The following is an 18,669-nucleotide window of genomic DNA, read 5'->3' as shown; positions in this document are numbered from 1 at the left end:
GTTTTTTATATTTAAAGAATTTGCCATTGACGATTCAAACACGAGTTTTTTGGGCAGTGTAGAGTAGCACTTGTTGTTTGTCATTTCTCTGATCACAAATGCAGACATGGTTTTATGTTTACGCGGCGCGATGCAACGCAACGCGTAAAAAAACAGTATAAGTCATTATAATCCGTAATTATGTCCCCACTGGATGCAACAAATGCCTCATTTATAATGGGTTTTACTGGTTTTGTCTCGTCGCTCTGGCCGGACACGGCATCAACAGTATGTGAGGGACGTAACATTTACGTCACACGCTTGAGGTATTCAGCCAATCACAATGCACTGGATAGCTGGCCAATCAGAGCACACCTCGCTTTTGAGACCGATGAGCTTTGTAAAAATCAACGCGTTTCAGAAAGGCGGGCATAGAGGAGAAAGAATAATGTACAGTATGTGGGAAAGAATGTGTTTTTTTTACCTTAAACCGCATTAACACATTTCATTACACCAAATACACAAAATAATGTTATTTTTAGCAGCATCATATGACCCCTTTAATATGATGAAATAATGATTACATTCAAAGAAAAAAACTAATTCCCAGTCTGGACACAGAGGAAGAAACGGTTAAAAGTTATGGCCTAGATCTTGTGCTAGAAACTGATTTAAGAGGATGGGAACTTTTTATCTCCTCATGCACCTTTGCATTTCAGTGCAAAATGAGTGTGCGTCTCAGTGCATCTCTGTGTGTGTGTGTGTGAGTGTGTGTTTTCTTGGTTCTGTTGCTGCTTGTCTGGGAGTATATGGGTAAGGAATACCCTGAATTCCTGTCATGACTCATTTTGAGGTTGAAACAGTCAGGCGAGCAGGTCTGTGCGTTACAAAACTCTGACAGCCTTGACTCTCTGACTCGTTTCAGATTTATACAATGTGGCAAACAAAGCATAAATGGACACTGAAGGAAGATATTTTAATAAAATTGTGTTTTGCCAGCATTTCTTTCCATATGACCTACTTGAATGAAATGCACTTTTCCTTTTTACTCCAGAATTACAGTTAGGTCTGAAATGAAAAACAGCACGAATGTCGGAGGTAAACTGATTGTAAAGCTTTATTTATATAGTCCATAAAGCTTCATTTAGTATAAAAATGACTAAAAGTCAACATAATATCCCAAATGACGCTATTTGCTTTCTAAATACACATTTGTGGTTGATTATATAGATTGAATGATTCATTGATGTACGTTATTCAAAAAAAAAAAAAAAATTTTTATGCTGACATCAATAAGGAGACTATTGAATAATGTTAACCAATAGTCAAACAGGATTTTATGCATTATTTTAGCAAATCTGCATTGAGTCTGACTGTGTTCTGGTATAAAATACACACTTTTCAAGACCCAGTTGATTCCCCTTTACATTGTTTCTCGCTGAATATCTTGTTTCAATTGAAAATGTGTCACATTATGCAAGTAAAATGGGTTGCGACCAGCAACTCACGCTCACTTTCAGGTATCTGCATGAACAACTTTACAATAAATCAAAAAGTGTCTCCATATTTGGAACCTTGGAAATATAACAAAGAACATATGAGATTGTGTTTACATGGCTGGTTTACACATATGCACTATTTACACATCTTGTCCATTCTCAATTATAATTCAATTTCACTTAAGGAATATATGGATAAACAACAAATCAACCTTGCACTAATGGCTGTTGTTGCAAAGATATGGATGGCGGTCACATGAGAACCTTCCATCTGGTCATGGCCATCAGTGTTACTAACCTAATGTGTCATCTATAAATTATTAATCTCTCATTTTTCATTATGTTTTTCATTACTTGGCCAAAGAAAAGCATCCTCTGTAATTTTTTTTGCCTTGCGTTTCACAGATGTCCAACGCAATTTAATGGGAAGTACACAGTACTGAGGTTATTTACTGCAAGTGTACTTGCATTGGCACTAAATGACTCTTAATTGAGCAGCTGACATATAATGTGATCAGAAAGGCAATCAGAAAACATGATGCAGAAACAGAGAGAGAATCTAATTTTTGCATGTGTAACTAAATGGGGAATTCTAATAGCCATAAATTGGTCTTAAATTATTATTATTATTATTATTCTCCATTCTAAAACTCTGTCCCTAAAATAAAGTTTGCTATTTTTAGAGGTGAATGAAAACATTATTTAATCTCCTAATGAACCATTTTTCATTTTAAGGATGTCTCCAAAATTTGATTTTTTTTACCTCTTCAGATTTAGCAAAAACTTCTAGACATTTTTTCAGCAATTTCCCCCTCAATAACATTGATGGGTCAAACACACATGCGTGCACACACACTTACTTCCACCATCATTCTTAATCCTTTCTAACCATTGCAGTACACGTCCATGTAAAAGCTTTCATAATGCTTTCCTAATGAAAATCAATACAGCCCTGCAAAAGTGAGGTGAGCATTAGCAATCTCCCCTCATTTCTCTCTTTCTCTCTCTCTTTATATATCCCTCCATATGTCTCCCACTGTCTCCTGGGCCCTCCATCACTAGTCTCCTCCATTAATTTATAATATCTATCACTGGAGTCGGTCCTCACTAGCATACACATGGCCCCCGTAAGCATGCAAGTGTGAGTGTCAAGTATATCGACTATCCATCTGACCTGTTGCCTGATCCCGAGTGTGTGTGTTGAGTTACACAGACTCACCTACTGCCCACCTGTCTGACCGTTAACCCTGCACACGCGAGCGGGGCGTCTGCAGGTGTGTGTCGGCACTCGCAACATTAACAAGCCTAGTATATTGATCGCCGCTCTGTCTATTCAAATGATAGGAATGTGGGCAGCCGTGGGGACAGAATGCAGCCGGTCGATAGGTGTTGGCGTGAGTGGGCAGAAGGGGGAGGGGTTATAGAAAAAGTGCACTGCAGCAAAGTGGAGATTCACTTAGGAACATGCTGAGTTGTGCATTTATAGAAGATAGGAGAGATGTGCGATAGAGAGAGAGACAGATATAGGTCAACAGGATTTCCATTTTCATCGACGTTCAATTCTGAGAGTGCCGTTTATGCATGTGTCCGCACATGGGCCTGTTTGCAAATTCAGACAGCGGTAGGGTATTGGCTTGCCATCACGCTATACCGTCCCACACACATACACATACCATCTACACCAAGCTCGAGTTAGGCTAGGTCACAAAGCTCTGTGGTAGAGGAGTTAATTACAGTGTGATCAATAATTGATTAAACCGTCAGAAATAGTCCAACAAACTCACCAGTAAGCATTAACGCACTCTCACACCAAACTCTTGGCCAAGTATGAACGCACACAGAAGCACACAAATACACAACCAAATTCTCTATTAATAATTTTCAGTGGAAAAAAATGTCAGCAGATTAAGAGGATTGACTCGGTATTGGATTAACCCTCCCACTGCGGTCAGGATCACACCAGCGTGGATGGATTGATTAGGTCTTGCAAAGCGTACATCTCCCTAACGACTGCATCAGCTGTTTTTTAGGCTTTGGGGAAAGAGACTTACAATCCGACTGTCAGTCATGCTAAAAAGACCAAAAATGACATGTCATTTAGGCCTCGATATCTCGCGTGTAGACCTCGGCGGATTTGGTTTAAGCTCCCAACACCTGTCAGAAAATGTAATGCGATCCCAGTGTTCAATTTAACCATGTCTCTCTATAGTACGCGGCCACCCTTTGGTTCGGGCTTAGTCCAAAGCACCTGTCAAAGAGTGCACAGGTAATCTTTTTTTAATGCTTCCGTTAAGTGCTAAGCTAGCAGTTTGGATATGCTGCATTAAATATATGACCTGGATAAAAGTGTAAAGATGACAGATTAAGTCAAAAAAGACAACTCTGCAAGCCTACGAGGTTTCTCTCTCAAGCGTTTCATGCCTATGCTGTCAAACACACTGGCCAGTTCCACTCAAAGCAGGTAGACATATATTCTGCTCTATATTTAACACTTCCAAACATGTCTCAGAAAATTAAAGAACGAGGAAAGGAGTGGAAAGAATGTCAAAGACAGGAACATAAGGGGAGTATGATGGAGAGAATGATAGAAAGCAAGACAGAAGGAGAGAAGGAGAGAGACTGAGCAAGTGGGAAGAGATCTATAGTGGTGTGAGAGAAAATGGGTTACATTTCTCCTCTCTTTGACAGTCTATTTTCAGTAGCAACTCCTGGAAAGGAGAGCAGGCAGTTAGCACCATATAACCTTAACCACTCAACGCGCAGTAACACAACAACAGTACAGGCTGAATGCAGAAGTTGAAACATTTGTACTTGTCTACAACTAGTTTTGCTTTTTCCTTAGTTTTTGATGGGATGGGATTTAACAAAGCCTGTTAACTAAGCCAGCCTGCGAAGCCTGTTTCCGTCTGTAAAATATAATTGTGACGTTTCTCACAATTATTACTTCTTGTAATTTCAGTCTTCCTGCTGTGCATTTATATCTTCCAATTGCAAATTTATATCTCACTGTTTGACTACACCTCACAATGTGGCTTTATATCTCATAGCTGGAACTTTTTAATCTCACAATTGCAATTTTATATGCTAGAAATGTGACTGTATTTCACAATGTGACTTGGCAGAAAATGTCCTACAATGTGACTGTATTCCACAGTGATTTTTGTCTCACAGTGTGACTATATCTCACAGCTTAAATTTATTTCTTATCTTAAACATTACCTGATGCCTTTTTTTTTTTACAATGAGTTGGAAACTGGCTTCCATATATAACATATTTTTCTTAGAAAATCTAATTACAACATAGTCAAAGAAAATGTGTGGGGTAATCCAATGGCTATCAGCGTTTTCTATATTAATACAGGAATATCCCACAGGACTGACTGGATTCAGGTTAGTTTTGGGATCCAAATCTAGATCAAGCTTGAGGCTTTTGTCCTGACAAGACTTGTAACATTTTTGGTAAATGTTACTCCCTGCTAGCCAAAATTCAGAACTAGTAATTCTAAGGCACTTCATGAACATGGCCTGCATATACTTGTTGAAGGTGCAGTGGTGAAACGGAGTCATAGATCTTTATTTTCTTACCTGTTTGCTGTACTTGACAGTTTGGCAGCCGTAATCGGAGCATTGGTCTGAGCTGAGTGACATGGCGTCTGCATTACCGTTGCCATTGCCAGTGAAGGTGTTAGTGGGGGGCAGTTCCTGCACAGCCTGGTGCTTCTTGCCTTCCACGGGTGGTGAGTTGGGCTGAAGGTGCACTGCAGGCAAAGGTGAGCTGGACTTGTAGTGGCGGGCCAAATCTGGGCTTGACTGGTGATGTCTCGAGCCAAGTCTTGGACTGCTGGTGTCTCCGTTAGCTGCTGCACAATAACGTGCTGCAATCCTCTCGCTGGCACTGCTGGCCTCTTCATCCTCCTCTTCTTCATCACCTCCCCCATGTCTGCAACCATTCACCGTCATAATTCCACTGTATAAAGAACGCTCAGATTTGGCAGTACCGTTATTACGCTTGTCTCTGCGTGGTTTGCGCCCACGTTCATTTTGGGAGCCCTGGGCTTGTAGAGGGGGAGGCTGTGGACTGAAAAAGTCCTCTTCTGGCTCCTTCTTCCCAGCCTCATAGCCGTTCTTACCCTGTGCCCCACACTGTCGAGCTGTCACAACCAGAAGGATCACCAGAATAACGGCGGCAGCACCAGCCAGGACACCGATGGCAACGCTCAGGCGTTGTTTACCCAAAGCTCTCTCACTGTCTGGGTCACCTGCAATATCCATATAGAGGGGGACTGCAAGGCTGCGGGCCACCTGAATGAGAGGGAGAGAGAAATACATAGAGAGGGAGAGCAAAAATAGAAAGTCATAAATGGTGTGTCTGCCCTTTAAAAATTGCATCCTCATTTTACAGCTCTGTCTGCTGAACCACACACACACACATACACATTCATCCCCACTGCAAGGCCCAGATTTCTCAATTATCATGTCAAGGCTTGGATATTCAATCATAGTTATTCTGTGCAGGCAAGTGTGACTGTGTATGTGTATGCAAGTGTGTTTGTGTATCTTTCATCTTTGTATCTGCATGTGCTTCCTTCTATCCAATATCCAATGTGGGTCAACAGCAATATGATGCATGAATATTTATAAACAGCAATATTTTTTTAAAAAGTGCTATTTCGTGCTAGGATTTCCTAGTTGTCCAAAGTTATCCATAAGTTTCTGACTGCAGTTCACTTCTTTGTCAAATAAAATGACTCCATTCAGTTTCAATCCTTTTCACATTAATTGTTCCTGTTTGGTTACATTCTACACTGGCTTATTGTTCAACAGCACATACTGTTATTCTTTTTCTATATTGAATTACCTTTGGTTTGCATTTATTCTAACAGCATGCTGCTCTGATGTGTCTCACCTGTGTATCCACCAGCGTAGCATTGGCCAAGCTCTCATTGATGAAGACATGCACCAGTGCTGTGGCACAAAGGGAAGGCATGCCACTGTCATTGACCCGGACCACTAAGCGGTGCAGACCCCTGTGTCTTCTCTCTAGGGGCTCTGCCAAGGTTATGACCCCACTACTAGAGCCAATCTCAAACAGACGAAAAGGGTTTCCGCCTACCAGAGCGTAGCGGAGATCGGCATTAGACCCTGTGTCACCATCGGAGGCTGTGACTGTGCGGACTACAGTCCGAGCCCCGCTAGCGGGTGGCAGGCCACGCGGTAGCGCAGCACTGAATTGGCGCGCGGGAGCTGAGTCAGCAGCTGCAGGATAAGCACGAGGTAGCAGCGCGCGGAGTGCACTGCGCCAACGCTCCTGCTCCCCATGACTCTCTCTCTTTCTCTCTCTCCCTCTCTTTCACTCTCTATCTGCAGCTTCTTCTGGTCCAAGACAGACTCGTCAACGATTAATTTCTATAAACGCTTCCTTCGGCAAAAAATTTTTTTCTCCAACAGTCTTTCAGTTACCCGGTCACGTTTTCAACACGATAAAATAAAACATCCACTTTGTGAGGAGAAGTCTTCACAGCTCTTTCACGGACAAGAATGTTTCTTTGTGCCTTTTAGGAGTAAATGGGAGTCAGATTTGAGCAGTTTAAATGACTTTGTCCGGCTCATTGAGATGCTGCGGAGCGCGGGCTCCTCTCGCGCTTTCACTGTTTTAAACTGCAATGCAGTAGAACACAAAAGCGATCTGTCTGTGAATTCAGCTCTCACATTCGCATCCCAGAGCTTGCGCTACTGGCTGGGAATAAGCCAAAGTGCTTTTGATAAAGTCTTTCCCGATATTATTTGTTCTCTTACCTTAAAACACAGCAAGAGGACAATTGGAAAGCTTTCCCCGCAGTCTTACGCGCTCGTGCCAAGCTCTTACAGATTCCTTTACGGTGAACTTGACAAAGAGAAAGCTTTTCAGTTCGACTTCTCGGAGCACGTAAATTAGCCACTTATGGAAAGATGGTGAGCAGGATAGAGAAGTAGCAACAAAAGCCTTTAGTAATTCCTCCGGAGTCCGTAGTGGATGTGTGTGAAGTGTTTGAGGAAAAAGTCCCGCATTCTCCTCCTCCCCTCACCTGCACGTTCTACTGCACTGCATGTGAACGTCCCTCAAATGATGCTGCAGTCTCTCCCTCTCTCTCAACCTCTCCCTCTCTCTTCCCCCTCCGTTCACTGCAACACTTCCCTCCCTACGTAACTCGACCGTTCAGATGAAACGGGAGACCGTGAGTGTCTCGAAGGAGCTCGCGCTTTCCTTTTAACCAGTCTAAAAGCGCAAATACAGGGGGGGGTGTTTGCATACGACCACAAAACAAAATACCCCAGAAGAGAAAAATACACGGATACAGCTTGACAAGTCCAATGAAGCACTTGTGCAAACAGAACAACTCATTTAATAAAAATAATTTTCACAACAATGTCCTACATGAGCACACCGTTTGAGTCAGTTTCATTTGACAGATGTACATCAACACAGCAAAAGCAGTACTTGTTAACACTGAAACGCATTTTTCTACAAAACCCCATTTAAAATAAACATTTCAAATTCGAAATCATATGAAGAATGTGTATTTTAAAAAAAAAAAGATAAGTAAAAAAGGTTGTAAGAAAACACAAAGCTGTAAAAATCTATACAATTTAAATTGGTGAAAGTGTGTGCAGGCTACACAAAAAGAAATCAAGCAACCATAACAACTATTTACATTTGTTTTGTATACAAGTGAGTGGCGTTGCGCTGAGGCAGTGGTTATGTCTTGTCGCCAGTAGTGAGAAGCTGTTTCATAAGAAACAGAGAGAATAACTTGGGTCATTGGGGCCTTTTACAATGGACCTGCCATTTCTAAGACTTCTCATTATGGCCCTCACAAATACATATGGAAAATGTATTGGATATGTTCAAGTTAGATCGTACTTTCGTGATCAAGTTGAACACAATGAGACTGAAAAAGGTCGCAATTTGTGATGGTCGAGGTATTTGGCCTTAAAAGATGTCGTTAAATAGAAGAGTCAACTGTGAAACAGAAATGTAAAAGTGCCAAGACATCTCTAGTGTACACCATATTATGAGTGTAGGCTACTGTGCAAGATAGATAGATAGATAGATAGATAGATAGATAGATAGATAGATAGATAGATAGTCTAAACGTTTTTCCTTTTGCCACAATGGATTTACGTTAGATAGCTAATGCCATTTCGTTATTTCAGCAATTCTGATCAGGCTATAAATATAATATTCGTTTTCATATTATTATCTTTTGTTGTTATGTTTCTGAATTACGAAGAACTACTCTCTGTCTGAATGCGGCAGTGCGTTTCGCTCATCCTGTGAACAATGAGCATGTATCGCACACACTCTCTCTCTCCGGTCCCAGCACGGGCTGCCCCGTAGCCACGCGGATGCGCGAGCGCAATGCAGCACTGACTAAACGTAATACTACAGTCACACAACAAAAGGAGCAGCCCTTCTCTGTCTGCACATTCTGTCTCGTGTTCTCAGTCTCATACATGCGTTTAATTCGTGGGATGAAATGATCTGAAACTAAAGTAGGAGGGTTTCCCTGGTTAAAACCCAGATCGTTTGGTCATAGTAGAGGAGGTTGCGAGCGGAGGAGCAGCAGCATCACATCTCGGCACGGCTGTCCTGCTGCTGCTGCACCGGGTCTGGTTAACATTCCACCGGCGTCACCACACGTGCGTGCTGTATGCTCTGCGTCTCGCGCCCTCTGTTGTTCCACCGCGCGCCTTTTGATTTCACTTCTGCAATCAATCGCCCAGTCGAAGTGGGTGGGATAGTGGATTCAGCGTTCGTGTCCCGTGAGCACCCTCCATCCCATCACGGTAATGCGTTAGTCTAGTTAGCATACAATCCACCGGTGAAACTTTATCATCTGCAGAACAGACGCGAATAGCAAACTCCCGTGGTTATGAGATAGAATATGTGCATATAACGCCAGTTAAAGCATGCGAGAAAAGACAGCATAAAAATAAGTCTCCAAAATATACAGCGATAATATATATTTTTCTGTACCTTACCATCTGATTGAAAAGCGGCGACTATAAAGTACATAGCCTAGTACAATCTTTATCTTCCTCATCACCATAAAAGCAAGACAAGTACAGGTATATAGGTAGGTGGACAGACAGACAGACATATAGACAGATAGACAGATAGATAGATATAATCTATATTGAGTATAAACTAGGCCTATATATTCAGACGTTTTTCATTTTGCCACAAGGAATCATTTGTTATTTTGTTTTCAGAATTGTGATTTGTTTTGCACTTCTCGGTCACCGTAATAAACAGATATATCTATGACAATGAACAAAACATAATGAAATACAAACCTAACCAACTAAAACACAGACAAACATTAAATAAGCATGAGCGCTGCCTCTTTCTGTGCTGCTTTGTGTACAGTCATTACCGAGGAAACCGCTTTGTTTCTGCAGTGAAAGTGCTTCCTGCTGACCAATGACGGAAAATTAACCAAATGGGAAAATTAACCCATGTTTTGAGGCACAAACACGCAGAGTTGTAAATGTGAACAGGTGGATTGACAAGATAACTATAGACAAATTATATTTATATTGTTATTTAATTAATGTAATAATTAACAATAATTGTTTAAATTGATATTATTTACTTAAAAAGTACTGTAAAACTTTTTGTTTTGTGAAAACCTGTAAGTCATGCTTTTTACAGTCATTTTACAATTTAATATGTTACAATATAGTCATTAACCTACTGCGCTCATATGATATTTTATTTGTGCAGGTCTTAAAAAATGTCTTAAGTCTTACATTTGAGTTTAAAAATCCTGCAGATACTGAGTTTAAGATGACTTAAGGGAGCTCTTTTGGTCCCTTAAATTTATTAAGGTGAAATAACACTTAAATAATTAAGGGGAATACTTAATGTCAGTTTTAAGGTTCCTTAGGTTGACCCTTAGCGTTTTTTCTTGCAACCCAAGTTTCACTAAGGGCTCCCTTAACCTTATAACTAAGGGATTTCTTAGCATAAGGGCTTTCATGCAACCGGCCCTGGGCGTCATTCTGGACTGTGACCTTAGTTTTAAGTCTCATATTAATCAAGTGACAAAAACTTGTTTTTATCATTAGAGAAATATTGCCAAGATTCGTCCTTTTTTATCTTTGGATGATACTAAGAAACTCATTCATGCTTTTATCTTCTCTCATCTTGATTATTGTAATGCTATGTGGCTTGCCTAACGGTTCTATAACGAAAATACAACTGGTACAAAATGCAGCAGCCAGAGTACTAATGAAACAAAAAGGAGAGAGCATATTACATGGATTTTAATGGAATTGCATTGGTTGGCAGTCTATCAAAGAATTGATTTTAAGGTTATATTATTGGCTTATAAAACACTGCACAATCTGGCACCTCTATACATTTCAGATTTTCTGTCAAGATATGTCCCGAATCTTAGTTTAAGATCCTCTAGTGCTAGTCTTCTAACACATTATACAGTAAATCATAAACGATCTGGTGGCACTTCTTTTAGCTATTATGCTCCAAAAATTTGGAATTGTCTAACAACTGAAGTAAAAGAGGCTACCAGCATTTATAATTTTTTAAAAAGCGGGAAGACATATCTTTTAAAAGTTGCTTATCAGTATAACAATATGGTGTGTAAGTCAGTTTTTATGTTTTATTTTATCTTATGATTCTTTTATTGTTGCTTTATTATTTTATAATGATATTGCGGTCAAACTATATGCTTTATTTTACATTTTATAGTTGTTTGCTTGCCTAACGGTTCTATAACGAAAATACAACTGGTACAAAATGCAGCAGCCAGAGTACTAATGAAACAAAAAGGAGAGAGCATATTACATGGATTTTAATGGAATTGCATTGGTTGGCAGTCTATCAAAGAATTGATTTTAAGGTTATATTATTGGCTTATAAAACACTGCACAATCTGGCACCTCTATACATTTCAGATTTTCTGTCAAGATATGTCCCGAATCTTAGTTTAAGATCCTCTAGTGCTAGTCTTCTAACACATTATACAGTAAATCATAAACGATCTGGTGGCACTTCTTTTAGCTATTATGCTCCAAAAATTTGGAATTGTCTAACAACTGAAGTAAAAGAGGCTACCAGCATTTATAATTTTTTAAAAAGCGGGAAGACATATCTTTTAAAAGTTGCTTATCAGTATAACAATATGGTGTGTAAGTCAGTTTTTATGTTTTATTTTATCTTATGATTCTTTTATTGTTGCTTTATTATTTTATAATGATATTGCGGTCAAACTATATGCTTTATTTTACATTTTATTGTTGTTTGATTTTGATTGCTTCTGAAGCACTTTGAGTTGAATTTTATGAAAAATGTTATACAAATATATGTTTATTATATATATATATATATATATATATATATATATTACTCCCTATGATTATGTAAACATTGCTAATTTCTTTTTGATTAATATTATTTATTTGTTATTTATTATTAAGATTGTTATCTTATTATTTCTATAATATTATTTCTTGATTATAATTTTTTCTATACCAGGGGTTCCCACTTTCCTGCAGAGTTTAGCTGTAACCTTAATCAAACACACCTGAACAAGCTCATCAAGGTCTTCAGGATTACTAGAGAGTTACAGGCAGTGAGTTTGATCAAGGTTGAAGCTGAACTCTAACATGGACTTCGAGCGCCAATGTTGAGAACCTCTGGTCTATTACCTTTATCACAAATCACACAACTAAAAAAAAATAATAATAAACAGTTTATTTTTCCAACATTGATAAAAGTGAATCAGTCACCTTCACGTGATCTAGTAAAGTCTGGACACAAGTTTTTAAAGGTGCATTCAATAAAGCCTAAAAAAAGTGACATTAATCAACAAAACATGCATACCTCCACTGATAATATTTGGTCTATTGCAAATATTAAAAAATAAAGCATGACCGAATGCTACTTCAAATGTCTGCTGTTCCACAATGTTATATTATGTAGTGAAGAATAGCCAAAAATAACAACAATAATTTTAAATCATGCAAATCTATGCATAGATTTATAAGTTAAATATGAGAATTAGACCAATAACCATATGGTCCTCAGCTTACACTCTGGCTTATTCTGCAGTGTATCCAAAGCCTTCCTGTTGATAGAAACGTGTTCATAAGACTTTGCTTTTTAAATTACAGATTGTTTGAGCAAAAGAAAAGATTTAACTGACAAGACTGAACTCGCATGAGAGGCTTAACGCTTAAATGTTCTATTAAGTTGAATACCATCATAAAGAAGCATAAAAACACTTTTACTAACCATTTACTTTTCAAAATTAACTGGTGGCAACAGGTGCTTTAGGGTTAGGTAGTATGTTAGCTTACCATAGCGACAAAACATGACAATTTATGAGTCAAGTAAACAAGAATCAAACTCAAAATGCACATGTATTATAAATCAGAAATCTAAAACAGAAAGGTAAACTTACCTTAAAACAGGAGAAAATCCAGCCATGGATCACCTCTATGACAAACCCAACCATCCATCTCTGCTTCAAAGTACGGGAAGAGTGTCTTGTCCAAACACGCATGAGCAGATTCAACTTTTAGATTAAAATGTACTCAATATTTCTAGATTTATGTGCAATGACAATAAAATGTCAATATTACAAGTAAATATTAATAAGAGTTACTCTTCCCACATGGTTCATTAATTACATGAATTAAATGTGTACATTTTACTTAGAAAACTGTTGTTCTATTACAAGTAGAACTTATGATGGTTATTATATATTACAACACCACAATGCATTACTATAAGGTTGCAATTAACAACAGAGCCCAAACATACATTTAATTACTATTTATTTTTAAATATAATAATCAATACTCAACTTAAAAAAAATGTATACAAACATGTAAATTGCACATAATGCAGTTTTTAAATGAACTTAAATTATAAAATTAATATTTGTTGTTGAAATCAATTCATTTACACAGTGTCTGTCATAACTTGCTTCATAACAGATTTATTTAAACACATTAAATAATAAGACATAACAGGTGAAGTAAAATATAATGAGTATATAGTCTAATATTTCGCAAAATGCTCTTGTCTAGACTTAATGTCTCTAGCGAACTAACGAGCTGTGGACACTGATGACTTGCCTGAGGTAAATGAAATGCTGCCTGACATTTTGTTTACAAGCTTTTATTGACGTTTTTCCACGGATGAAACACTGATTGAATGATTACATGAGGCATGCGTTCATTCATGTTTATTTCACGTTAAAACTAGTAGTAAAGAGGAAGTGATGATCACGCTCACTCAGAGTGATAAAGTGCTAATAGCATATGTAATTTGCATTATTACTCCACTAATGCTGTGGCCATCAAAAAGGCGTTCTCTCAGGTGCGTGACTCGACTCCCACCGCTGTGCGATCTTGCATCTTCCAACTGATGCGTGGAGTGAGGACATGAATTTTAAACATGCAAAATGAGCTGGGGGAATTGCCTATGTATTGGGAGCACCAATTAGTTCACTGTGCTTTTGTACTTTGTTTTTATGATGATATGTTTGTTTTCAGCATTGTAAAAAGCACGTTTGCATGATTTCATTATATTTTTTCAGTGTTGCATTTTTTTTAAAACCTCCTCACAGGAGTTTTCCTAAAGCCAATTAATTGAGGATATGTCTAGTTATGAGGTGTTTTCAGCACTTGCTCTAGACTCTCAGCGCAATAGTTTAGGCCTATAAAAAAAAAACCTTACACATGCGATCTGTCAGTGACAATATTTATATGATCTATAACTAAATGTGTCTTACTTCTTATTTTACCAAGGTAACCAAGGAATGTAATGTCTCTTGTCTAATGGGAATGTCACATAGTCCGAGAATAGAGTCAAATAAGAGATGTAGAATTAAAACCTAGGCATTCTACTTTGAACTTTTATCGAGTGTGTAAACAAATGGGGAGGAGTGCGATTTTAAATCTTTCTGGGTTACGTAGTTTCCATGGTTACGTTTCAAAATTAAAGCAACAGAACATACACTTGCTGTCACAGTGTTGGTTGTGGTGCCCTGGACTGGCCACTTGAGGGCGCTCTGTCTGTTCTATGTTGTATGTGTTAAACTCCATTTCCCATAGTCCCCTGCTTTAATTCTGTTCTGATCAGTAGCACCTGTTATCATTTACTCATTATCCCTGCTATATATACCATGCTCACTCTGTCTGTCATTGCGTCTGGATTATATTGTCTTCTTGGTTGGTGTTGTCGGTGTCAGGTTTTTGGATTATATTTTGCAACGTTTTGTTCTGTTTTGTCCTGTTTTACTTCTAATAAACTGCACATGGAACTTACCCTGTTTCCTCCTGGCATGCCGTGACACTTGCCTCACGTATATGTGCAATGTAAATGCAAAGTGAATTGAGAAACCCTGTTGGAGAAGAAACACAACATATTAAACAATAAAACTAAAGGCCATCTTGTGTGGAAGCCTATACTGAGAAATAAAACAAAAAATGTTTGAGGCCTAAAATGCTCTATAACCACCTTTAACATAAAGAAACAGAAGAAAAACTGACATGGGGTTTTTAGAGTGCAGAAGAAAGCAGGTGGGCTTATGAAAATACAGAAAAGAACAGTAGGCTAAAGTGCAATTACATGAAGTGAGGGGGAAATAAAACGGTGTTCGAGTACAGCAGTGCTCTAAGCTGTAATGAATAACTCTAAGACTAGTACAGTCCCATCACAATCAAGTCATTTCACTAAGATATTTCTTTTTAAAACTGGTGCTTTTATGACAAAATGGGCATTTGGTTACTAAAGTCAGTATATGACAAATAATAAAATTCAAATTAAATTTTGCTGGGAAAATCTACTTCATCTAAAGTTTTAATTCAACAAGACGAGGTACGCAAAACTTTCAGTTCTTATCAGTTGCCGTTTCAAGACAAAAGCTAATTGGTAAAGGCCAGGATTAAGGTGTAATTGTGAATAATGATTTACTACAATTGAGCTTGTTGAAGAATAGCTGGTATGAGGTAACAGTCTTGAAAAGGAAGACATTAAAGGGATAGTTCACCCAAAAATGAAAGTTCTGTCATCATTTACTGTACTCACTCTCATGTCGTTCCAAACCGGCATGACTTTCTTTTTTACCGTGGAACACAAAAGAAGATTTCATTCATAATTTTTTTTGGAGACTGACAGCTTCAGTCACCATTCACTTTGATAGTGTCTGTTTTCCATACAATGAAAGTAAATGGAGACTGAGGCTGTCATTCTGCCTAACATCTCTTGCATTGTACAGAAGAAAGAAACTCATATGGGTTTGGAACAATATGAGGGGGAATAAATGATGATAGAATTGTCATTTTTGGATGAAGAGTCCCTTTAAGATGAAAATAACCTGGAAATTCCTTCAAGACATAGACACTTTTATAAGAACACATTTCCTAGCGTTCTCAGTGGCAGCACAAAAAAATTATAAAATACATTAATAAACAACACTTATGCAACTAATCCAAATCTTTTGCTCTTCATTTGGTTGCATCAGCATTAAATACACTATTTGTCTGGGAGTAAAAAATTTTAATGAAAATGCCAAACAACAGTCCTTTTAATCTAACAAAAACCACTTGAATGTGAATTATATCGTAATCGGGATTTCCAATTTTCCCAAGAGAACTTCAAAATAGGCAGCATTAAACTCTGTTACTCTGATCTCCTTCACATGACTTTATCCATGTAAAATTCTTCTTACAAAAATGCATTTGTACAAGGCTATTTTTAAAATGTAATTTTAATGTCAAGAACTCTTATGTAAACATAACACAACTAACACGTCCATGAAAGTATATTAATACAGTGAAAGACTGCTGTAAATTTATTAAATCTATATAAATTTAGATCATAGTTTTAAGAAAACTGTCAACAACATTTTGTCACCCGAGGTTCTAAAGCAAGGCATCAACACAGGAGCAGTTGTCTGCAACAGTAAAACAAATGATTTCTATCTGCTTAAAGGGGTCATATGATGCCCATTTTCCACAAGTTAATATGATTCTTTAGGGTCTTAATGAAAAGTCTGTAACATAGTTTGGTTACAATTTCTCAATGGTAATGTAAAAAACACCCTTTTTACCCTGTCAAAAACAGCTCTTTTCAGATCAAGCCGTTTTTGTAGCATTTTCCTTTAAATGTTAATGAGCTCTGCTGACCCCGCCCTCTCTTCCGAGCTGCTCTGAGAGAGACTGTTTACTTTAGCCGCATTCATCGTGAAACTTGCTAATTAGCACAGTATTAGGAAAGGCGATTTGCAAAGATTCATTACAAAACATTATACTCACTTCTGTAGATGAGGCTGAACCATGAATGACGCGCGAACATAGACGCATGTATGTAGATCGGGGGTGCATTCCCTTCAGAAACAATGTAATCCACTGCGAGTTCAGCGGCTCAGATGTCGGGAGTAAATGACGACTGCTATGCTCATAATTACATCCAACAACAGAAGACCTCAATCGCTTAGGAGTCATTCTTGTCTACATCTGCTCCGGCGGTGAAACAATGGCGGACTGATGACAGTCACTCAGGGCGGGTCTAAGGTAAGACACCAGTCCAGTCTGTGCTGAAACGCTACTGTCAATCAAACTATCGTGGGAGGGGCCTGTCTGTGTGACATCACACAGACAGGCATCTGAGATCGGCTCGATTTGAGAAAGGGGAAAACATTTAACCAGATAAAAAAAAAATCCCCTGGATTTTTATCATTATAGGGTGGTTGTGTACACACACTGCCAACACACATTTCAGTTCAAACAACTTGTAAAAGTGCATGTAGCATCCTATGACCCCTTTAATGCAGAAAACAAGGAGTGATCAGATCATCTGTATAAAAGGACACAAATGAAATGGTACAAATGAAAAATGTAAATCTGTTGATGCAGTTCAGGAAATCTGTTTCTGCGGAAGTTAAAAAAGCCTGCCAGTCGTGTTGTGACTTAAAATCAGTGCAGCGGTACTTTGATCTACCAAGATGCATAGTACAATTCAACTGTTCCATTAAATGCTATACACTGTGGGGTATTCAGAAATTCTATTAATTAATTTTGAGTGAATCAAAACAATGCTAAATTCTATCACAAATGCATAATACAGTTCATAACTGTAGCCTATGTCCAAATGTACAAATAAGGATGTCTATGATGATAAAATGGGGAAAATCTCATTTGAAACATGTTTCACATTTTTAGAAGTGTATTTTTTAAATTCATGACCACTTTCTGTATTTTTGCAAAACATTCAAAGTATTTTCCACACAAAATCCCAAGTGTCAAATACCAAAATACTTTCCTTATACACTGTAAAAATGATTTTTTTTCAAAGTCGTAAATAAAACTATTGAAGTACGTTTTACCAAAAAAAACAAAAAAGAAAACTATTTTAAGTTTTTCTACTTCAAAATATAATCTTGAAATATTATGTAATGTCTTTGATATTTACTGTCATAAATATCAAAAGGTTAACTTTAGAGTTAATCCAAAACCTTTAGGTAAAAAAAAAAAAAAAAATTATAATAATGATTAATAATAATAATAAATAAATAAATAAATAAAAGTTGTGAGGATTTTTGAGGTGAACTTTTTTCTCTCTCCAATTATTACAATAAAATAAAAGTACTTCCTGCATGATGATTACACACCGATTTTTCCCCAAAATAGTTAATATTTTATTTTAAAAAATAGTTCACCATTTTTTAAAATAAATAACAATAAAGGATTGTGACAAATTAATTATACCAATACTTTGTTAAAGATTTTAGACTTTTTTTCTTTCTTTTACACCACTCACATTTTTCACTTCAAGCCTCACACACACACACAGGTTTTTTGTGAAAAGTGGGGACATCCCATAGGCGTAATGGTTTTTACACTGTACAGACTGTATATTCTATTGTCCTACACCAACCCTTCCCCTAAACCTACCCCTTACAGGAAACTTTGTGCTATTTCAGATTTTCAATACACTCCATTCTGTGTGATTTATAAGTGTTTTGAAAAGTGGGGACATGGGGTAATGTCCTGAAAAGTCACCTTCTCCTTGTAATACCTATGACATACCATTGTCATTATACAAATGTATGTCCTCATTTGTCACAAAAATGCGCACACACTCACACCCTCTCTCTCACACACACACACACAC

General features: G+C 37.7%; 1 protein-coding gene across 1 annotated transcript in view; it reads right to left on the bottom strand.

Annotated features, from left to right (window-relative positions):
* Positions 1–18,669, bottom strand: part of LOC107565483 (protocadherin-9-like) — an 85,136-nt gene that overhangs the window by 19,621 nt on the left and 46,846 nt on the right. The window contains exons 2-3 of the mRNA XM_016250723.1: positions 6,385–6,734; positions 5,064–5,780 (exon numbers count right to left, since the gene is read on the bottom strand). Of these exons, the coding sequence (XP_016106209.1) occupies positions 5,064–5,780; positions 6,385–6,734 (1,067 nt within the window). The remainder of the gene's footprint in view (positions 1–5,063; positions 5,781–6,384; positions 6,735–18,669) is intronic.

The sequence above is a fragment of the Sinocyclocheilus grahami genome, unplaced genomic scaffold (genome assembly GCF_001515645.1).
Source record: "Sinocyclocheilus grahami isolate Dianchi unplaced genomic scaffold, SAMN03320097.WGS_v1.1 scaffold1004.1, whole genome shotgun sequence".
Taxonomy (NCBI): domain Eukaryota; kingdom Metazoa; phylum Chordata; class Actinopteri; order Cypriniformes; family Cyprinidae; genus Sinocyclocheilus; species Sinocyclocheilus grahami.
The sequence above is the reverse complement of the archived record's forward strand: the minus strand, read 5'-3'. Positions and strand labels throughout refer to the sequence as shown.